Here is a 24,382-nt window from a genome sequence, read left to right as displayed (position 1 = left end):
TTGGCTTTAACTATGAGTAGTTTTGTATTGTCTGTAAACTTTGCCACTTCACTGTTTTCACACTTTACCAGATCACTGAGTAAGTCAAGGGCCCCTGTGCACCTTAAAATATGATGAGGACACCTTAAAAATGTGCATCTCACCAGTTGTACAGCAAATCGGACTTTCAGACAAATTATCTTTAATAATGAACAATTTTTTGTTCTATAAAAATTCATGATGTGAACACTTTTTTGCTATTAGGTTGAAAGTAAAAATGTAATAAATTTTCACACTACTTTCTTCACTCTGGAGCTGATCTGGTTGGTTTTGACATAGGAATTGATCCTGACCCCCTCATTGGATTAGCCAATTTTACATGATAATTAGGTTTTACAAGAAGCCATTCTGAGTCACTTTCTGAAAAAGAGTGAGATTTCATTACGCATGCTCACTCAGAGCCAGAGCAGAAAAGCAGAAAAAAACAAAACAGTGCAAAACAAAATGTGCTGCTCCCTGCTGCAGCTGCGGGGGTTGGATGGCTGCTTATTGTTGCCTGACAGATTGTCAATTCAAAATTTGTAAGGGCTCCTGTAAACACTGACAGGGAGAGCATCCATCCTACAAAAGTTTTTTTAAAATAAAATAAAATAAAATAAAATAAAATAAAATAAAATAAAGAATGGGTGGTTAGCAGGCCAGCAGTCCTTCCTTCCAAAGTTACATGCCACCTCTAGTGGCTTTTTCTCCTGGGAACCTGCAATAGTCCCATGGACAGGAGAAGGAAAAGAAGAGATACTCATAAGTAAGGAGGACAGTAGCAGTACCAACAGGAGATTACTCTCATCTAGGCCATCATCTTGATCTAATAGCTGCTACATCCCTCAGCTTGACCTTCTGCCTCGGAAGGATCTTGATTAGTGTGGAATCTTGAGTTCAGAACCTTCCAACACATGGGAAGAAAAATAGCTAGCTAACAACTCCGGTTAAATGTGCTGAATAAGAGTGGATCATTGTTGCTATAACAAATACACAATGATTTAATAATCAGATATCTAAAATGTTGTCAGATATAAAACACAAAGCAAATTATTAGACAACAAAAAAAGGAAAATAAGAAATTTATCTCAAAGTGGTTAAAAAGTGGGAAAAGTTGAATATGAACTTTTTTGTTAAACAAGAAGAGGAAACCTGCAAAATATTCACTTTATTAAGATATGTTTAAAACAAGAAACTAAATAAACAAAAAGAGTTGGGAATTTTTATTTAATTCTGTTCCATTTTATATGCAATTTTGTGTACTTTTTGCATAAATACAATAGGCAACTTAACTTTTGTTTTTGGAACATTTCACTCTAATTTTAAGAATAGGTTTTCGATTTGTGGTCAGTTATTTTGTGACTTCTAGCAACATCTTGTTAATTATATTTTAGAAGACTATGAAAATATAAAAATAAAATATACAATATTACAATGAAGGTTTCATATCTCATACCCAAAATGAGCAACTTCAGGGGGGAAAAGATATATAGTTCATTTCCATTCTTCCCAAGTCCAACTTTTACTAAATAATACACTACCTATATGGAGAAAAGTTGTCTTTTGTTAAACCAAATGCAGAAGGGTTTTTTTAATCTCCTTTGTTGATCCCTAACAAAGATATTTTGTCATTTGTTTCTTAGCTGAACTGGGACACAATTTCTGGTAATGTTCCACAGAGAAAACCTACATTCTTCTTTGAGATAAGGGCAAGCTTTATTGAGACTATTTCATCTACCTATACTAAACAGTTCACAAGTACAATTATTACAGTATTTTTATGACAAAGCAAATGCAGAGTTTGGAAGTCTCCTGCCTTTTTTAAAATAAAAGAAATATAAGCTGTTATTAAGATGAAGTTTCTTAGATTTAATAAGCAGCAAAATGGCTGTTTGTAAAATTCAAAAGGATTCTGCTTTTGAATAAATGAAATGTAAAGCATTTTTGTTCAAATATACTTTGAAGTGCAACAGTGGAGGAAATGGGGGAATATTCTGGAATATAGAAGTATTTCTTCCCAACTTTTCTTGTTCAAAATTGAGAGCATTAAAAATGAACTACCAATTTTCCTGCAAGAAATGAAATGTCTACACAGTAAGTAAAAGTAGGCTTTTGCAATAAGAAAATTGTTTTCTCATGTTATATATTGTCACATTGAGACCATGCAATGAATGTGTGTATAAAACTGCCTAGTGAAAGCTTAAAATATCTGTAGTACGTATTTCTGATTTTCCTAATTGCTTATACTCATTGGGGACTGGAAGGCTCAGGGCACTGGTAAAATGATACAAATGCTTCTAGGTCTCTAAATTCATATCCAAAAAAGAATAGCAGTGACTGAAAGTGAAAGGAGCCTGATGGTTCTTTGACAAGCTATGTGAAATATGTTCATAGAAAGGCAGTGGCGTAGTCCTAAACTGCACTGTCCTCCTGCCAGCCTGACCCTCTAGCCCTGCCTCCACGCTGTTCTAACTCTACACTGCTTCGTATTCACATTAAAAAACAAACACTCCATCACAACTGGCACCCTTCTGGTAGTCTCAGTGGAGGCGCCAACAATGGAATAAACCAAGGAAACTGAACTGGCTTCTCTTCCCATGGGGATCTTCCATATCCAGACTGAAGCACATTAGAAGAATAGTAAGGGGAAAGCTTGCACCACTAATATTTGCAGAAAAAGGATTTTAGTCTCCAAAACTGTTAAATATTTAACTATTGCTAAAACCAAAAAGTTTTAAAAAGTACTTCTGGGAAAAATATTGGTTGATTCTATGAGAATGCAATAATGAGAATCTGAATTATAATAAACAATAATGTCCAAAATTTTCAATGAACTCAGCTCCCATTTTGACAACAAAATAAATGGTCTCTCATCTAATCTTATGCTTCACTACAAGCTGAGGTAGATAGGCTTTCCTCTTAAATTACTGGAATGGAACTGACCCAATTCACATCCTCTTAGACTGCCAAGATCCTCCCTCATGTCTGTAGATCTCTCAGTCTCGACTGCCATCTGACTTTTTTTTTCCTGTGTCAGGACAGTACCCTCCTCCCTTCCCTGTAGGAAACGAAATCCAATTATTATATTGCTCAATAGTTTATGGGCCCAGGTTTATAGATTCATAGATTATAAGGCCAGAAAGGATCCCTGTGATCACCTAGTCTGACCTGCTGTATAGCACAAACTATAGGACTTCCCTGAATTGATTTAGGGATCCTGGATGAAGGGAAAGCAGTGGATGTATTGTTTCTTGACTTTAGCAAAGCTAATTATTCCCAACATTTTGTTAGCTTTTTGGACTACCGCTGCACATTGAGTGGATGTTTTCAGAGAACTCTCTTACATTCATGCTCCCACTGAGATCAATGGTAAAAGTCTCATTGCCTTTAGTGGGAGCAGAATTAGCCTGAGGCTCAGCATATTTGAAAAACCCACTTCTGGAGAGTTATTTCAAATGGCCATACTACATTGCTGAAGAATAGTTTAACATTTTTGGAAATACTTCCTAGGTAATGTGTCTTAGATTCTGTACATCTTTAAAATCCTGCCAAATGTGGACAAAGGCTTATCGTCCAGCTATCCATTTGGATTTAAATTATTAAAACTTTTTAACCTTTAAAATGAACCTAAAATTTTGAATATTGGATATGTTTTATAGTTTTTCCAGCTGAGGAGCTGGACACCCTTCAGAATAACTCCATGGTTTTCATCCTTTTTTTTCCACAAAGCACTTTACACACTTTCTATACAAAACCAATGAAAGGCAGTCACATCTCAAGTGGAGGGTGACAGATAAACAGTACTCAGCATGTTACTACTCAACAATGGCTGGGAGGAAAAAAATTTGTCAAGGACTCCTAGACAAAACCCTACTACTAAAAATCTTGTGGCTTCATTCTCAAAGGCGCAGAGTACCTTTTCAAAAATCACACTGCTGTTTCTTGAGGTATCATCTGAAAGATTCCTACACAGTAAACTGCACACTATTCTGTCTTCATAAGAAGATGGAGAGCTATATCAAGCCTGCTCGGATCATCACCTGTGACTTCTAAAACTGACACGCTTACAAATAAAAAATAAATAATAATAAACTATGTCAGCAGGACCACCAAGACAAGAAATCAATACTAGGTCCCCCACTTGGCAGTGCAAAGTATTACTACTGAGGGACTCTACATGGCTTTATAAAATAAAACAAGCAAAAAAAATCCATCAAATCTAAAGAACTACTTTAAGTGATCTATATTTTCCTTTAAAGCTAGATGTAATCTTAGTAGCACAAACCAGGGTATTAAGTGACCCAATGTACTTATGAGGGAGGTGCATATTAAATTAATGAGCTGTAATGTAATTGCTATGTTAGGCAATTTGAAGTGCACTTAGTAAATTCTCCCGAAGATCCTGGAGCAATGTCTCTGCCATAATATGAAGGACTGAATGGTATCCATGGCATGTAAATAATGTTATCTTTGCTAGAATTCTACATATGTGATTGCAGTATTCCTTTCATGACTTGTACTAATATATAAATATTCATTTTTATATATATATATATAGCTGTGCATAAACACACAGATATAGAAATGTAAAGAAAAACAGACATGACTAAAGTTTACTGAGCATATGAATTACATTAAAAATAATGGCCAGTAGTTTTAAAAGTGTATGAGGAGTAAATAATAAGTGATATATAGGAGCAGGCATATACTTCCTGCAAAGTTGTTTTAAAACTTTACTGCTTACTTTCTGGAAACATAACCTTTGATGCAGTCATAGAATATGTGGCTATATTTATGTAAATTATGGATGAACTCAACTGTTAAGGGGAGGAAAGAAAAGTAGATAGCAGCAAGGAATGATTGAATAACCAGAACATTTTCTCTAACTGATTCATAGAATATGTAAAGGTTTCACAAATGTGATATTATTAGTATAGCAAACAGAAGAGCTGCATTTTTATAATGAAAAATTATATCTAAAATAGGGCAGTGAAAAACAGCAATAAAGAACCTTTGAGATTTTGTAGATTTTGTATCTATTTTTCGTTCCTCCCCTTAACAGTTGAGTTCATCCATAATTTACATAGATATAGCCACATATTCTATGACTGCATCAAAGGTTATGTTTCCAGAAAGTTAGCAGTAAAGTTTTAAAACAACTTTGCAGGAAGTATATGGCTGTCCCAGAAGTGCCTTTTTTTGTATATAACCATTTTTGTAGGTTTTGTATATCATTGAAAAATCTGGAAAGGTGACAAAAGTACATTTAAGAAACACTGACAAAGAGTAATTGAGCAGCTCAGCTGTATTTTTGATCTAATATTAAAGATCTAAAATTTACAGCACAGTATTAATCTCATATCCTGCAATAGCTTAAGTACACAGATAATTTTACTCACACAAATATACCCATAGAAGTCAATGGGACTACTCAAATAAATTGCTATTTAAGGGCTTGTGGGACCAAGCCCTTACTTTACAGCATATGAATGACAATTTTAAAGAAAGCCATACTAAAAGTCTGAGACTATCATTTTGACATCAGACTAATGGACAACTTTTAGACAGACTGAGTTAAAAAAAAATTGAAGCAAATGCTCTATTTTGAAACTCACTAAAGCAGGACTGATCTCTGCACTGACTTTCCTTGCATCTCATCAATTGAACCTCCCTCTCCATCCCATGGTCTCTATCCTATAACCATTACACATGCAAAACTTCCATTGAATGTAGAGAGAGTTTTGCTTGCATTAAGACTGCAAGATTGGGCTATATATTATCTCATGTCTGTCATTTCCATTTCCTGAAGCAAGTACAGAGGATTTCTATGTCAACAAATGCAAAGCTTTCTACCCCCTTCAAGTGTACTATGTGTAATACTTTGCACTTACTGTATACTGTACAGTGACTTTCCTCTCAAGAACTCAAATTACTTTTAATAACATTAAAATGCATCAGTTAGTGTACTATTTTCTCGCCTTTTCCTTCTCTTCTCCACTCTCCCTTTGGGCTTCCACAAACAGACTGCTCAAATCCACTCTTAATCAATACTATGAATTTAGTATAGAAGTACATGGTGATAGGCACCTAAGAAAAACCTAAAGTAGGTTATTAAATATAATGCATCTTGTAGATGCACAAAGCCAAATTTCCAAGCAATGTCAATACATTCTCTCCACAACTGTTTGCAATTTTCCACATCAATGTTTTGGCATGTAAAGTCACTTTGATTTGTGTGAGTACACTAAATTTGCATGCACAAATGCAGTTTGAACACACACAACTGAGTTTTTAGCATGTGCAAAACCTCAGATTTGAAAAGTAGCAGATAATTTTAGAAACAAATTTTAAAACTGTGACATACAGTATCTCCATAACTAATAAACCCTCGTGCTTTGGGGCATAAGCCAATCAACAACACTTAGAGGGATTAGGAAGAAACTTCCCTTATGGACAAAGTGACACTCCCCAGGGGTATTGAGGGTTGTGAGGCACCTCTCCCACCATCTGCTCTTAGCGTGACGAGACTTGTCTACCTGCTGTGGGTCAGCTCCCTGAAACCATCAGCCTTTGGCAACATAAGCACTATCCTCACTCTCGCCATATTGGTACGCAATAGGCACATATCAACTCCCAAGTGTTCCGAGCATTCCCTGTAGAGTCTAGCCCCTCGTCCACTGGCCACTCATAGACTTACCAGGCCTGCTGTTCCCAAAGGAACAGTAAACACCAGCTTATTAGTTATAAGTTAGAACAAAGTTCTACTAAACACACAGATATAGCAAAAACAAGAATAAGTTTATTATCAAAGACCAGAGATTCAAGTGACAGTGAGTAAGAATACTGGAAATCAATGGTTATATATAAATCAAAATCATAACATGATTTCCAGAGACTTAACTAACATGTTATCCTCCTGTCTAAAGAAGCATATCTCACCCAAAGTTGTCTCCAGCATTTTCAACCAAGCCTGGCTGAGACCACTCTTTCATGAAGCACCTTGCTGTCCGTTTACTTCCTACTGAACGATGACAAGGTGTCTTCCTTGTCCCCCAAATATACCAGAACAAACTTTTGATGTGCACCTCAAGATAGGGTTCCACCCTCCTCCACTGTTTACCTCTTCCTGTTAGTTTCCTTCTTAAGTTCCTGCCAGCTCTTCATGAGCATTTGGTTGCCCACTGTGAACCAGACAATACTCAATTTACACATAAATATATATACATATGGATAAACATTTTGAGTCTTGAAAAAAACATCCTTTTCACCTTTCCAGCTGCACACCTTAAGAGCATAATTTTCAGTGTATATATACATAACTCTTTACATAGTATCTACACATACATTTCACAATGATACTGATATCCAGAGTGACATTGACGTTTATTAGAGACCTCACATGACATTCTTTGGAGAACCCGAATATAAATACCAGACCCAGGGATTCCGCTAACCTTTAAGAACACTGCCTGTTGACATTAAGAGGTCCCACAGTCACAGACAGGTTATTCTAGTACTGTTTATTCCAAGTATTCTAACACTTTCCTTTGAAATATTTGATACCACCCATTTTCAAAGACTGGACAATCAGCTAGCACAAAATCAGGGAGCACAATTTTGATTCAGTGTTGTAATTTCTAGATTACTAACAGAAAGAAAGAAAAAACATAGAAAGGAGAGGAAAGAGAGACAGTTCTGCAACTTTGCAAGTGTTACATCGTTTTTATAGCCATCCCCAAACTGAGTAGCAGCAGAGGTCCATGAACAAAACAACACACACACACAAGGTAATTACTTTGCTTCTGTGTACTTGGAAATCAAATAAACCAAGGCACACACGATTAGTTAGATGTTTATGTTGCTTTCTGAATGCATTTAACCAATTTTTCCACCCATTTGCGGAAAATGCACATGCAACTGCAACTGCATGTGTGCATATATTTTTGCATCCAGTAGAGGGCATCAGCTTTTTAAAATCTGACCCTAAATTTGCCCATAGTAACATAATACTCCAGTACTGAATTGGGAAATTACCATAAAAGTTTACTTTAGCAACTTTTAGAGATAAAGGTACTGTATGTGGTAAAGATATTTGTCTTGGAGAGACGTTACAGGATTGTCAACATACTTGTTGCTCCATAATCAATAATCATTTGCCCCATCTCAAAATATTTTTAAACATAAAATTTGTGTTTCAATAAACTAAAGAATATAATTAATTTTTTTCATTATAGACTAATTTAGATATCCTTCTAAAGAAGAATTTTGTACTAAATATGAATTCACAGAATTTTAGTCTTAATACTTTTTTTTAGGTGAAAGAAAAAAGAAATATATAAAATATATAAAAAAATTTTCCAAAGAATCAATACAATTTTAATGTGCTGGATTTTTTTTTGAAAGCTAGTTCTCTTCTACAGCTTTAAAAGGGATTCTACATGATACAAGTAATTTGGGACTATTATACTCCCATTCTCTAAATAAACCTAGCAATTTACACACAAAAACTGTAATGAAAATGAGGACAGACGAGATTAGATTTCAATAAACATAGCTGGGAAAAAGTGCACAGGGAACAGAGTTGAGGACTAAGCTACTAATTGCAGATGGCATTATTATTTATATGGCACCCCGGGTGTGCATTAACTATATTTAAATGTAGTGACAGTGAGTTCGGCCTAGCAAGGAAAGATAATTAAGAACAAAAGCCCAAAAAAGAATGAGTCACTTTTATGAAGATATAGTTGTAACATCTATCTGAAGTTAATCAAAGATGAAATCATCTCAGAAGTAATGAAGAGTAGGGTGGGGTGAATGGTTCAGTGAACTAATGCAGATCTGATTCTAGTAACTGGCTTTGTATTTTCAAATGGAAATGAGGCTTTTTATATCAACCTGATTTGGATTCCATCTGCAAACTACTTGCCCTGTTTCTCTGAAAGAGTTACTGAAAATGTAGGAGAGAAAGAGGGTACCTTTACAAGTTGCAGGAAAATTAGAAGTTTGGGCTGGATGTGCATGGAAGGGGTCATATTACCTGTATTGTTTTGGAGGTTTATTACCTTGGGCCTGGTATTTTCAGAAGTTCTGAGTACCAACACTACAGATCAACAGGAGCTATCCTCCTCTTAAAATGAGGCCCTTAAAAGATACCAGAGATGCATAAATCTTAACAGATTAGACATATACTATTTCCACTTAGCATACTGAGGTCTAAATCAGCTCATTTGCCACTCATGCTGCCACAGTCCAAAATGCTGGCAATATTTTATTATTAAAATTACCCTTAGAGGCAAAGGAAATACTAAAAATAATTAATCCAAGAAAGAATTATATTTAAATGTTGATTCATGGTAGTTCTGTAAGTCAAGCAGCCAGAAGACATAAAATATTACTATATAATCTTAGAATTATATCTCTTAGGAATGTGTATTGACATTTTATAACGCAGCGATTTCATCCATATTGATTTAGAACACTGGAATAAATGTACTTTATGTCAAATTCCCATTAGCAATAGCAGTCATTGTGTGCATAACTTCCTGAGCATTGCACCGGAATTTAAGCTCATTAGGTTTAATCAGAGTTAGTTTCAAATTAGAATGAAAATGAAAACGAAAATAACACTGAAATGAGACTGTGGGGAAAAAAAGACGACATAATAAAGTCTATTTGAAATGAAAAAGTTGGTATATTAACTCCACAGAATGCCATCCAGGAAAATTCATTTATACTAGTGGGAAGCTTGAATACTCCAGAAACATCAATATTCCAGTTCTAGATATGTGTTTTACAGTCTCGGCATACAGCAACCCACTTATAGCCATGACTGAATTTAAAATCACATGGCATGACAGATCTTGGGAAATCGATTCCTATGATAAGGAATGGAACTTTCTCTTTAATCATTTGTATGATCAGTTTTCTCAGTCTTTTGGGCAGCTTCCTAATTCATTAGAAGAGGACCATTTCATGCTTAATCTGCAGCCACTCTGCTCTCCAAAAGACATCAGACCTCACTTTACAAGATGATTTTTAATTTTACATCAGGAAACAAACCTACTAGATAAATGCTACTTTATAAATATAACCTTTTTAGATATAAAATTATATGCTCATAAAATAAATTACTTTGTAAAACAGTTAAATATATTTCAATGTAGATTAAATGGCCAAGATTTATTAAAATGTATCTCTTCAGCTGGCAAGGTGCTATCTTAGGCCCAAAACCTGCAAAATTTCATTGGCACAGTTGGATGCCTGTACTCATGCAGAGCCCACTGAAGCCAATGGGCCTCCATTAAAGTGCAAGGATTCAGCTGCATAGATGCCATTGCAGGACTCATGAAATAATTACTAAACAAAGAATGTGGGGAGATCTGGAAGACGCACAAAATATGCCCTTCCAATTCTTGAAGCAGCCTGGGAAAAAATGGCATTTTAGCAACCAGAGCAATGAGGTAACAAAAGTGAAGTCCAACCTCAAGTTCATGATTCTACAAATCACTTTTTAATAAGTCAAAATTTTCAAACTTTCAGTCCTAAAGTTAGGAATCTATATCCAATATTTAGGAACCTCTTGAGCAAGGCACATTATCTACTTAATAAACTGTAAGCACCTGCTTAAGTCTATCCCTACTTAGCAAACCACTTAAACATATGCTTAATCACATGTGTAAATCTCACTGATGTCAACCTTAAAGTTAAGCATATGCTTAATGCTCTGCTGAATAAGCATGGACTTATATACGTTATTTCAGTGCTTTGTTGAAATGGAGCCCTAACTACATGAAATAATATGCTCTAGGTGTTCAATACCTCTGAAGTGAGCTGTAGCTCACGAAAGCTTATGCTCAAATAAATTGGTTAGTCTCTAAGGTGCCACAAGTACTCCTTTTCTTTTTGTGAATACAGACTAACACGGCTGTTACTCTGAAATCTGAAAATTAGCACACTCATTTAAATGTCCTAAATCTGCTATAGACCACTGGACCAGGGGGATGAGGTGTATGAGGCTTTCTTCCGGCAACTCGCATAAGCTACTAGATCGCACGCCCTGGTTCTCATGGGTGACTTTAATTTTCCTGATATCTGCTGGGAGAGCAATACAGCGGTGCATAGACAATCCAGGAAGTTTTTGGAAAGTGTAGGGGACAATTTCATGGTGCAAGTGCTAGAGGAGCCAACTAGGGGGGAGCTTTTCTTGACCTGCTGCTCACAAACCGGGAAGAATTAGTGGGGGAAGCAAAAGTGGATGGGATTCTGGGAGGCAGTGACCATGAGTTGGTTGAGTTCAGGATCCTGACACAGGGAAGAAAGGTAAGCAGCAGGATACGGACCCTGGACTTCAGGAAAGCACACTTCGACTCTCTCAGGGAACGGATGGGTAGGATCACCTGGGGGACTAACATGAAGGAGAAAGGAGTCCAGGAGAGCTGGCTGTATTTCAAGGAATCCCTGTTGAGGTTACAGGGACAAACCATCCCGATGAGTCGAAAGAATAGTAAATATGGCAGGCGACCAGCTTGGCTTGACGGTGAAATCCTAGCGGATCTTAAACATAAAAAAGAAGCTTACAAGAAGTGGAAGGTTGGACATATGACCAGGGAAGAGTATAAAAATATTGCTCGGGCATGTAGCAATAAAATCAGGAGGGCCAAATCGCACCTGGAGCTGCAGCTAGCAAGAGATGTCAAGAGTAACAAGAAGGGTTTCTTCAAGTACATTGCCAACAAGAAGAAAGCCAAGGAAAGTGTGGGCCCCTTACTGAATGAGGGAGGCAACCTAGTGACAGAGGATGTGGAAAAAGCTAATGTACTCAATGCTTTTTTTGCCTCTGTCTTCACGAACAAGGTCAGCTCCCAGACTGCTGCGCTGGGCATCACAACATGGGGAATAGATGGCCAGCCCTCTGTGGAGAAAGAGGTGGTTAGGGACTATTTAGAAAAGCTGGACGTGCACAAGTCCATGGGGCCGGACGAGTTGCATCCGAGAGTGCTAAAGGAATTGGCGGCTGTGATTGCAGAGCCATTGGCCATTATCTTTGAAAACTCGTGGTGAACGGGGGAAGTCCCAGATGAATGGAAAAAGGCTAATGTAGTGCCAATCTTTAAAAAAGGGAAGAAGGAGGATCCTGGGAACTACAGGCCAGTCAGCCTCACCTCAGTCCCCGGAAACATCATGGAGCAGGTCCTCAAAGAATCAATCCTGAAGCACTTACATGAGAGGAAAGTGATCAGGAACAGTCAGCATGGATTCACCAAGGGAAGGTCATGCCTGACTAATCTAATCGCCTTCTAGGATGAGATTACTGGTTCTGTGGATGAAGGGAAAGCAGTGGATGTATTGTTACTTGACTTTAGCAAAGCTTTTGACACGGTCTCCCACAGTATTCTTGTCAGCAAGTTAAAGAAGTATGGGCTGGATGAATGCACTATAAGGTGGGTAGAAAGTTGGCTAGATTGTCGGGCTCAACGGGTAGTGATCAATGGCTCCATGTCTAGTTGGCAGCCGGTGTCAAGTGGAGTGCCCCAGGGGTCGGTCCTGGGGCCGGTTTTGTTCAATATCTTCATAAATGATCTGGAGGATGGTGTGGATTGCACTCTCAGCAAATTTGCGGATGATACTAAACTAGGAGGAGTGGTAGATACGCTGGAGGGCAGGGATAGGATACAGAGGGACCTAGACAAATTGGAGGATTGGGCCAAAAGAAATCTGATGAGGTTCAATAAGGATAAGTGCAGGGTCCTGCACTTAGGACAGAAGAACCCAATGCACAGCTACAGACTAGGGACCGAACGGCTAGGCAGCAGTTCTGCGGAAAAGGACCTAGGGGTGACAGTGGACGAGAAGCTGGATATGAGTCAGCAGTGTGCCCTTGTTGCCAAGAAGGCCAATGGCATTTTGGGATGTATAAGTAGGGGCATAGCGAGCAGATCGAGGGACGTGATCGTTCTCCTCTATTTGACATTGGTGAGGCCTCATCTGGAGTACTGCGTCCAGTTTTGGGCCCCAGACTACAAGAAGGATGTGGATAAATTGGAGAGAGCCCAGCGAAGGGCAACAAAAATGATTAGGGGTCTGCAACACATGACTTATGAGGAGAGGCTGAGGGAACTGGGATTGTTTAGTCTGCAGAAGAGAAGAATGAGGGGGGATTTGATAGTTGCTTTCAGCTACCTGAAAGGGGGTTCCAGAGAGGATGGTTCCAGACTATTCTCAGTGGTAGAAGAGGACAGGACAAGGAGTAATGGTCTCAAGTTGCAGTGAGGGAGGTTTAGGTTGGATATTAGGAAAAACTTTTCCACTAGGAGGGTGGTGAAACACTGGAATGCGTTACCTAGGAAGGTGGTAGAATCTCCTTCCTTAGAAGTTTTTAAGGTCAGGCTTGACAAAGCCCTGGCTGGGATGATTTAATTGGGGATTGGTCCTGCTTTGAGCAGGGGGTTGGACTAGATGACCTCCTGAGGTCCCTTCCAACCCTGATATTCTATGATTCTATGTGGATATAATTGACTACATTTAAGTATGAATTTTGGCCTTGATATTTTGAGATTTAACCACTTTTATGGGAGAATTGGGCTAATAGTCTCATGCCACACTATCCGGGCTGGAGCTGGAAAATAGTGTTAAAAATGTAACTTTAAATTACATTTACCTGTTTCAACATCTGTTAAATGAAGCATAGAATCAAAGCCTCCACTGAGAATTCTTCTTCCGCACAAAGACCACTCAGCAGTTCGAACAGCACAACTGTGACAGGAGTATGTTTTTAAACAACAGCCTGTATCTACAGCGTTCCATATCTTAAAAAGAAACATAATGACAGTTATAAATATAAATTTAAAAATACCAGTAAATAAATTATTCAACCTGCTGATAAAGAGCAAATCAATTAGCCCATCTGAGAAAGCTTCATATATTTTAACAGATTTGATTTTGCAATGAGGATGGGATTAAAGTAATACTGCACTCCCTTAAATTATGAAAATATTTTTACAGAATCATAGAAATGTAGGGTTGGAAGAGACCTTGAAATCAGCTAGTCCAGTCCACTGCACTGAGGAGCACCAAGTAAACCAATCCCTGACATGTTTGTCCAACCTGTTTTTAAAAACCTCCAATTATGGACATTCCCCAAACTCCCAAAGCCTATTTCAGAACTTAACTACACTGATAGTTAGAAAATTTTTCCTAATATCCAACCTAAATCTCTCTTGCTGCAGATTAGGCCCATTACTTCTTGTGCTGGACATGGAGAACAATTGATCCGCATCCTCTTTATAACAACCCTTAACAGATTTGAAGATGAACATGCCCAGTTTTTATAACCTCTCCTCATAGGTCAGGTTCACTAAACCTTTTATCATGTTTGTTGCTCACCTCTGGACTCTTTCCAATTTGTCCACATTTTTCTTAAAGTGTGGCACCCAGACACAGTACTCTCGCTGAGGCCTCATCAATATCGAGTACAGTGGGACAATTACCTCCTGTGTCTTACATACAACATTTCTGTTAATAAATCCCAATATTATATTAGCATCACATTGTTTACTCATATTCAATTTGTGATCCACTAGAACCCCCAGATTTCTTTCACTAATACTACTACCTAGCCAGTTATTTCCCATTTTGTAGTTGTGCATTTGATTTTTCCTCTTAAGTCTAGTATTTTACACTTATCTTCACTGAATTTCATCTTGTTGAATTCAGACAAATTTTCCAATTTGTCGAGGTCATTTTGAATTCTAATCCTGTCCTCCAAAGTGCTTGCAATCCATCCCAACTTGGTGTCATCTGCAAATTTTATAAACAGATTCTCAACTCATTATCCAAGTCAATAATGAAAATATTGACTAGTACTGGACCCAGGACTGACCCCTGTGGGACCCCACTAAATACACCCTCCCAGTTTGATAGCAAGCCATTGATAACTACTCTTTGAATATGCAAAAAGAAAAGGAGTACTTGTGGCACCTTAGAGACTAACCAATTTATTTGAGCATGAGCTTTCGTGAGCTACAGCTCACTTCATCAGATGTATACCGTGGAAACTGCAGCAGACTTTATATACACACAGAGAATATGAAACAATACCTCCTCCCACCCCACTGTCCTGCTGGTAATAGCTTATCTAAAGTGATCAACAGGTGGGCCATTTCCAGCACAAATCCAGGTTTTCTCACCCTCCACCCCCCCACACAAATTCACTCTCCTGCTGGTGCTAGCCCATCCAAAGTGACAACTCTTTACATAATCAAGTCGGGCTATTTCCTGCATAGATCAAGGTTTTCTCACATCCCCCCCACCCCCATACACACACAAACTCACTCTCCTGCTGGTAATAGCTCATCTAAACTGACCACTCTCCAAGTTTAAATCCAAGTTAAACCAGAACATCGGGGGGGGGGGGGGTAGGAAAAAACAAGAGGAAACAGGCTACCTTGCATAATGACTTAGCCACTCCCAGTCTATATTTAAGCCTAAATTAATAGTATCCAATTTGCAAATGAATTCCAATTCAGCAGTTTCTCGCTGGAGTCTGGATTTGAAGTTTTTTTGTTTTAAGATAGCGACCTTCATGTCTGTGATTGCGTGACCAGAGAGATTGAAGTGTTCTCCGACTGGTTTATGAATGTTATAATTCTTGACATCTGATTTGTGTCCATTTATTCTTTTACGTAGAGACTGTCCAGTTTGACCAATGTACATGGCAGAGGGGCATTGCTGGCACATGATGGCATATATCACATTGGTGGATGTGCAGGTGAACGAGCCTCTGATAGTGTGGCTGATGTTATTAGGCCCTGTGATGGTGTCCCCTGAATAGATATGTGGGCACAATTGGCAACGGGCTTTGTTGCAAGGATAAGTTCCTGGGTTAGTGGTTCTGTTGTGTGGTATGTGGTTGTTGGTGAGTATTTGCTTCAGGTTGCGGGGCTGTCTGTAGGCAAGGACTGGCCTGTCTCCCAAGACTTGTGAGAGTGTTGGGTCATCCTTTAGGATAGGTTGTAGATCCTTAATAATGCGTTGGAGGGGTTTTAGTTGGGGGCTGAAGGTGACCGCTAGTGGCGTTCTGTTATCTTCTTTGTTAGGCCTGTCCTGTAGTAGGTAACTTCTGGGAACTCTTCTGGCTCTATCAATCTGTTTCTTTACTTCTGCAGGTGGGTATTGTAGTTGTAAGAAAGCTTGACAGAGATCTTGTAGGTGTTTGTCTCTGTCTGAGGGGTTGGAGCAAATGCGGTTGTATCGCAGAGCTTGGCTGTAGACGATGGATCGTGTGGTGTGGTCAGGGTGAAAGCTGGAGGCATGCAGGTAGGAATAGCGGTCAGTAGGTTTCCGGTATAGGGTGGTGTTTATTAGCACTGTAGTGTCCAGGAAGTGGATCTCTTGTGTGGACTGGACCAGGCTGAGGTTGGTGGTGGGATGGAAATTGTTGAAATCATGGTGGAATGGTTGAAATCATGGCAGTTTCCACGGTATACATCTGATGAAGTGAGCTGTAGCTCACGAAAGCTCAGGCTCAAATAAATTGGTTAGTCTCTAAGGTGCCACAAGTACTCCTTTTCTTTTTGCGAATACAGACTAACACGGCTGTTCCTCTGAAACCTGTCTTTGAATATGGTGTTTCAACCAGTTGTGCACCCCCTTTATAGTAATTTCACCTCGACCGCATGTCCCTAGTTTGCTTATAAGAATGTCACGAGGGACTGTGTCAAAAGCCTTATTAGCAAGAGAATAAAGACAATAAGCATTCTTGCGGCAGGCATAATTTCCTGAGAATTCACAAACTGTTCTCAGTGGCAGCTCATGTCAGATCTTCCCACTGCCATTCCCTCGTCTCCTTCCATGGTGAGAAACAACCCCAACAACTCCTGTTTGTTCCCTCTTGTTTCTCTCCCACATACTTCACCTGTAATCAACCCAATTTGGTAGTGAACAAGAACCCTGGCAGATTACAGACATGAGATCTGCCTATATGTTGGCTAGTACTGATTCTTCAGTCTTGCAGATACTAATTTCATGCAGCATTGTGCCACTCTCAAACTTTGCTTAAGAGCTAGATATGAATATTGTCATGGAGACTTGGGTAGGGTTCTCTAAAGTGCTCAGCACTGGCCTAACTCTGTTCATTCTTTAGCTTCAACTGGAGCAAAGTTAGGCCAATCTGAGCATTTCTGAAAATCCCACCTCTACTGATTACCTTAAATCTTTTAATCATTAGGAAAAACAAGCGTATTCAATCTTTAACTTTTCTGGAATGTCTTAATCTAGTTCACATTCTAAAAACAAAAACAATTATTTGATAAAGGAAGAAGTAATGATTTTCTGAAACAAAGTAGTTGTCACAAGGTATTTATAGCAACTATTAACTATTTTTAATTATGATTTGGGTGATCAAATATGCAGTACACCTCATTAATCAAAAGCACACATTCTATATGCAGAGTTTATCATATATTATGACAATCAAAATTTATCAAATTATATGTGAAAAATAATGTCTAGGAAGTTCAGATTTGAGATTAGGTTAACTATTGATATTATTGTTTATTATTAATATCCTGCTGCAATTAACACAGGCTTATACAATCTGACTATATCATTTATTGCTATATCTATTATTTGTCTCAGGCAAAACTATTTTTTCTAGTTATCTGGCTTTTAGCCAAATACTACAATTAGCTGCTAGTGAACCCCAATGTGTTTTCACTGCCAGTATTAGTAGTGCAAGAAGATCAACGTTTTAATGGTGCTAGATAACAATTTTATTGCATTTGTGGTTGAAAATTGAAAGACAGATGGTATATGGCTTAAAGTTATACCAGAAATAATAAGACTCTTTGTGGTTTGTCAATATATTACCATCATACTAAGGCCTCGTCTACACTAAACAGTCAGCTTTTGTCGATAAAACAGGGGAGGTGTACACACTGAAATGCTCTTCCTGGCAATGTAATATATGCTATGCCAACATAATAAAATCACCTCAACAAGAGGCATAGGGCTTATTTCAGTGTAGTTAGGGTGGCGCGTCTGTGTAGACACTGGGGTCCTTACATTGGCTGTTGGCTGTTATCCACTGGAGCCATGAAATTGACAAGAAAACTGGTTCTCAGCTCCTGAGGCAGGTTGCTTTGGGGTCTCCACTCCAAGCCAGGCTGCCACCCAGGCTCCTGGCTTTGGCTGCTGCCTGGGCTCCCTACTCCCCGCTGAGAGCCCTACTGTCTCCTGGGGTGCTGGCTCCCTGCCAGGAGCATGGCAGCCATCTGGACTCCAGGTGTGGATCTCCCCGCCGGAGGCAAGAAGCCCTGGATGGCTCCCCCCTACCACTCCCAGCTCTCCCACACAGCCCCTCTTCAGTAAGTGGAAGAACTCCTAGTGAGGACACACACCACCAACAGAAGGAGGGTAGTGTGGACATCAGCCACAGCAGTAATTAATGTGGTGGCTGGAACTCGACCTAAAATAGGTTGATTTAAGATTGTCGTGTAGACATAGCCTAAATCTTGCTGCATATTTCAAACAAAAGTTGCCTGTGAGCTCACCAAAGACCGTCTTTATTTTTCCTATCCTAATTAACTACTTATTTTCTAAATCTTGATCTGTATTATTATTTATATAATGGTTGAAAGTGCTAAGCAATTTACATAACATAGAAAAGAGACAGTCCCTGCCTCAAAGAGCTTATCTAAGAAACATGAGGGCCAGATTCTGCCCTCATTTACAGCCAAGCAACTCCACTGAATTCAATTATTAATTAGTAAGATACAGTTGATTATGGTTCTATATTTAAAACAATTAAATGTGTATTAAAGGCAAAATGAATGCTGCAAATGTCAACACATGACTGGTTGTCTTTTTCATTGTAATTACAGCGTAGACCAGGATCACTGAGCTGGAAGAAGAAAACAGCAAAAGAAAAATGTTTTGGTATTTATTTTTATGTCCTTCACCATTTTTTTCTTTTTACTGGACTAGAAGGGGTTACTATCTGGGAAGGATTTGTTGACAACATTACCTGTATAACAGACCACTCTTCACAGGCAACATTCTGTCTCATGACACTGCTTCAAAGTATCCCCATATCATGTACTGAATATAATTTTACTCTGGTAAGCAACCAATTATTGTTAGTTCCTCCATTGGTCATTTAAGCAGGCTTCACAAAAGTTGTATCCTAACTTTTCTACCCTAACTATGAGCAGGGAAATCAAGAAAAAAATATTAAAATACTTTTTGGAAATTAGTTTCTATCATCCTTTAATGACTTTTAACAATCATTACTATACAAAAAAGGGAGTTAATTATGTCCAAGAGCTATTTTAGCATGAAGAAGCTACTGAATGAATCAAGATGAAAGGAAAAACAGGTGGTAAATGCTTAAAAAAAAGTCCCGATCATGTTTTAATGATTAAATATGAAAAACCAATTTCCTCAAGAAAGAAAAAGTAAAACAAGCTTCAACAGCATTGCATGGTTTAGGTTTAAGAATAGAAAATCTGTATAATACACATTTTTCTCTAACACAGATTGTGCTTTATGTTCTCCTCCATTTTATGGAAAGGAGCAAACATTTTACACCTGTGGATGTAAACCATTAGAGACTGCGTGAAAGAGAAAAATCACTAAATGGCATCCTTTCCATTTCCACCCCATAAGCTTCTGTCAGTTGCTTTAGAATCATAGAATATCAGGGTTGGAAGGGACCTCAGGAGGTCGTCTAGTGCAACCCCCTGCTCAAAGCAGGACCAATCCCCAACTAAATCATCCCAGTCAAGCCTGACCTTAAAAACCTCAAAGGAAGGAGATTCCACCACCTCCCTAAGTAACACATTCCAGTGCTTCACCACCTTCCTAGTGAAAAAGTTTTTCCTAATATCCAACCTGAACCTCCCCCACTGCAACTTGAGACCATCACTCCTTGTTCTGTCATCTGCTACCATTGAGAACCGTCTAGATCCATCCTCTTTGGAACCCCCTTTCAGGTAGCTGAAAGCAGCTATCAAATCCCCCCTCATTCTTCTCTTCTGCAGACTAAACAATCGCAGTTCCCTTAGCCTCTCCTCATAAGTCATGTGTTCCAGTCCCCTAATCATTTTTGTTGCCCTCCGCTGGACGTTTTCCAATTTTTTCACATCCTTCTTGTAGTCTGGGGCCCAAAACTGGACACAGTATTCCAGATGAGGCTTCACCAATGTCGAATAGAGGGGAACAATCACATCCCTCGATTTGCTGGCAATGCCCCCACTTATACATCCCAAAATGTCATTGGCCTTCTTGGCAACAAGAGCACGCGGTTGACTCATATCCAGCTTCTCGTCCACTGTAACCCCTAGATCCTTTTCTGCAGAACTGCTGCCGAGCCATTCGGTCCCTAGTCTGGAGTGGTGCATGGGATTCTTCCGTCCTAAGTGCAGGACCCTGCACTTGTCCTTATTGAACCTCATCAGATTTCTTTTGGCCCAATCCTCTAATTTGTCTAGGGCCCTCTGTATCCTATCCTTACCCTCCAGCGTATCTACCTCTCCTCCCAGTTTAGTGTCATCTGCGAACTTGCTGAGGGTGCAATCCACGCCATCCTCCAGACCCTTAATGAAGATATTGAACAAAACCGGCCCCAGGACCAACTCTTGGGACACTCCGCTTCATACCGGCTGCCAACTAGACATAGACCCATTGATCACTACCCGTTGAGCCCAACAATCTAGCCAGCTTTCTATCCACCTTACAGTCCATTCATCCTGCCCATACTACTTTAACTTGCTGGCAAGAATACTGTGGGAGACCATATCAAAAGCTTTGCTAAAGTCAAGGAATAACAAGTCCACTGCTTTCCTCTCATCCACAGAGCCAGTTATCTCGTCATAGAAGGCAATTAGATTAGTCAGGCATGACTTGCCCTTGGTGAATCCATGCTGACTGTTCCTGATCACTTTCCTCTCCTCTAAGTGCTTCAGAATTGATTCCTTGGGGACCTGCTCCATGATTTTTCCAGGGACTGAGGTGAGGCTGACTGGCCTGTAGTTCCCCGGATCCTCCTCCTTCCCTTTTTTAAAGATGGGCAATACATTAGCCTTTTTCCAGTCGTCCGGGACCTCCCCCGATGTCCATGAGTTTTCAAAGATAATGGCCAATGGCTCTGCAATCACATCCGCCAACTCCTTTAGCACTTTCAGATGCAGCACATCAAAGTTAAATAATGTTTGATTTGGAACATATGTCTTTTAGGGGTTAGGTGGCCAGTTACGAGAGGTGGAGTTAGAATGCAGTTGCTTTTGGAGGCATGACCCTATGCAAATTAACCCGATCTTGCAGGAGATGTTGCTGTTAGTTAATGCTGATAGGTTCAACATCTACTGTGCCTTCACACCCAACTTTAAGAGATGCTCAAAAAATGTAGAGATCGCATAATAAAAGCAAGGCAATAGATCAGGTAGTGTTGTCAATGTTATGTGTAGGGCAATGATAGGAAAGGCTCAGAAAGGGATGTTCCATGTCAAACAAAATTCCTTAAGGTTTGTTCCAGAATTGCCTACAAATCGCTGGCCTACATGGTTTTGGCTAGACACAGCTCTCTGCCCTGCTGTGGGAAGGATAGCATGCTGCATTTTTTCCAAAAGAACTCACCAGTTTTAATGTAAGCATGCCTTTGCCTGTGGAAGAAGAAAAATATGGCCTATTGTTTACAAGAATCTGAGGCTACCAAAGAGACCAGTGATATCATGGGGAACCCCTAAAACACCAATTATAATGATGTAGTCATACATATGAAAAACAATACTAAGGTAAGCCACTGACAGAGAAGGGCATCAAGGAACAAGCCTGGAGTTCACGAGTCAAGGCAAGGCTGCCCAAGGAAACTAGTTGTGCACTTTCCATGTGAATAGTAAACTATTCAGAGGTTGAAAGTCATGCGTGACTAGGGTGACCAGATGAAATGGACAAAATATCAGGACACATGGGGGAAGCAACAACAACAAAAAACCCGCCAGAGCAGAGTTGCCAAAGCAAAAATAAATAAATAAATAAAATGGCCGGAGCGGTCAAAGCTGCAATATCAGGACAAATGGCGTCCCGACCGTGCATCAGTCGGGACGCAGGACAAAGAACTAAATATCAGGACAGTCCCGATTTTATCGGGATGTCCGATCACCCTATGCGTGACCAACTGTGACAGAATGAGATATATCTGAGTTAAATTATTAACTCTATCTTGTTTGCTGTGTGAAGTATTGGATACTGTGACTGCATAAGTCTGGACATGCCCAAATACAACCTATTGAACTGCATTCTGGATAGCTGTCCTACCTGAGAAAGGTGCTTGACATCACGTTGAAGGACTATCACCAAGAAACCATCAAGACGGCAATCATCAACTTTGATTGGGAGGGGCTGGTTATTGTGAGATAATGAGACAATGGACTTTCTACTAAGCAGCCTTTATGGGGGGCTAGGGTAAGCATGCCTTGAGGGGGGTTGGAGCTTCCCCGTGGAGGACATGGCAGAGAAAGAGAGACTTAACTAAAGAGTAGGATTCTGCTTTGTACAGGGGGATCAACCCTCGCCACATGAAAGACTTGCAGGAGGGTGAGAGAGCAGGAGGCACTCTGACTATTCCTGAAAGCTGACAAACATTAGACTCCCAAGAGGGGGTGAGATCAGACCAGGGGAAAGTGTGTCTCATGACTTTTGTTTTCTTTTCAATGACCTGGAACTCTCGAGTGTTTTAGGGATAAAGTTTCTGTGGTTATGAAATTCCTTTGCTAAGCCTGTGTTCCTTCCTTTCCCACCATGTTTTCTTCAAAGGAGCTTAACCAGAAGTTTGGAGTGCCCACAGCTTAGCTGGAGCTCTGGGGGAGTGTGTGCTAGGGACCGGTAGGACTCAGGAGGTCTCAGACACTGATTCTGGAGTCTAGAATGGCAGTGACACACAAGGAAGGGTGTCATAGCCAGGTCTGAGCCTGGGAGTCTGTCCTAGAGTCCCAGAGCTAGAAACAGTGACTAGACTCTACCTAGATTCAGTCGGCTTGGAAGCATGTAGGGCCTGACTGGGTACAGGGCAAGGATGTAACACAAACCACTGATTTTCAATGCCAGGAGACAGGACATTCTTGGGGGCAGGTAAAAAATGAATGGCTATCACAAACCACAGCACTTACTGCTCCAGTGCAAGATGCATTTCACTAACATCAATACATAGTATTTTTTTAAAAAAACCTATCAAAACAAGAGACTCCAATGAATGCATGGGGAGAGGATTAGAGAACAAACATCACAGATGTTAGTCATGTTGTTTAATACACTGCTTTTTTTATATATATACTTATTTACAAATGTTTATTCCGATTAATTTTTGCTACGAAACAATGAATTGTTGGGATTTTTCTTTTGCCATACTATAAAAATACAATGTATTATGCATATGATATGTGATTTATAAGTTATATATTAATTTTTACATAGCATATTACATATAATAAAATATTATCTTGCGCACTCCAAACCCGTCAAGCAGAATATCCAGTGTTTTTTCTAGGAAGACATCTCATTAAAATACTACAGTGATGAGTGCAGTATAATATACAGAACAAAAATTGAGGCAACGGAGTAGAACAAAGCAGAATCCGTAAATATCCAAAAGTCAAGCTCTTTGGAGATAGTTTTCAACACGAATTCACGTAATGTTTCAGTCAATCTGAATCTGCATTTTTCAGGCAAAGTTTTGGGAGAAAAGTTTTTTCTGCCTGTATATGGAGCATGATTTTACATATTAAAATCTATAAAAAGAACAAAAATCGGGGGGAATATAAGGACTCAATTAAAAATAGAGACTGAGATATGCATACTCCTTGATACATATATATTAATACCTATTTAGTCTTATGGGATTCCATGCAATCATGCAAATCTAAGCTATAAAGTTGGAAAGAATTTATCTTTGATTCCTTTTACCTATTTTGACACAGAAAGCTATTTTTAAAGCAGGTGTCACACGCCACATTCTTTCAAAACTCTAAATCTTTTAAGATGCTCAGCATTATCACTGGGTGGAACACAGAAACATCTTTGGTTTGTTTTTTTTTTTGTTTTGTTTTTTTTAAACTAAGTTCGCTCTTTTATCCCATGACAGTGGACTGGATTTTCAATTTCTTAGCTAACAACTTAAACTCACACACTTCAAGGTGCTACTTTGAAAATATTACTTTACAGTGTGACAGTACATGATTTCAATTATGAACAATAATCTTTTTATCTATTCATAAAGTTTGTTTATTCGGTTTTTTTTTTCTCAAGAAAGAAAATGGCTCTCTTTTTATTACTTTGGCATTATTCCTACTTCTGTAGTTATAATGGAAATGTT

The 24,382-nt window shown here is 39.1% G+C and overlaps 1 protein-coding gene across 5 annotated transcripts in view; it reads right to left on the bottom strand.

Moving 5' to 3' along the window:
• WDR25 (WD repeat domain 25) overlaps nucleotides 1-24,382 on the bottom strand; it is a 115,794-nt gene that overhangs the window by 23,416 nt on the left and 67,996 nt on the right. For all 5 annotated transcript variants that reach the window (XM_048854663.2, XM_075129871.1, XM_048854664.2 and 2 more), the window contains exon 3: nucleotides 13,676-13,823. In XM_048854663.2, the coding sequence (XP_048710620.1) occupies nucleotides 13,676-13,823 (148 nt within the window). The remainder of the gene's footprint in view (nucleotides 1-13,675; nucleotides 13,824-24,382) is intronic.

This window comes from Caretta caretta, chromosome 6 (assembly GCF_965140235.1).
Source record: "Caretta caretta isolate rCarCar2 chromosome 6, rCarCar1.hap1, whole genome shotgun sequence".
NCBI lineage: Eukaryota > Metazoa > Chordata > Testudines > Cheloniidae > Caretta > Caretta caretta.
This window is presented reverse-complemented; position numbering and strand designations above follow the sequence as displayed.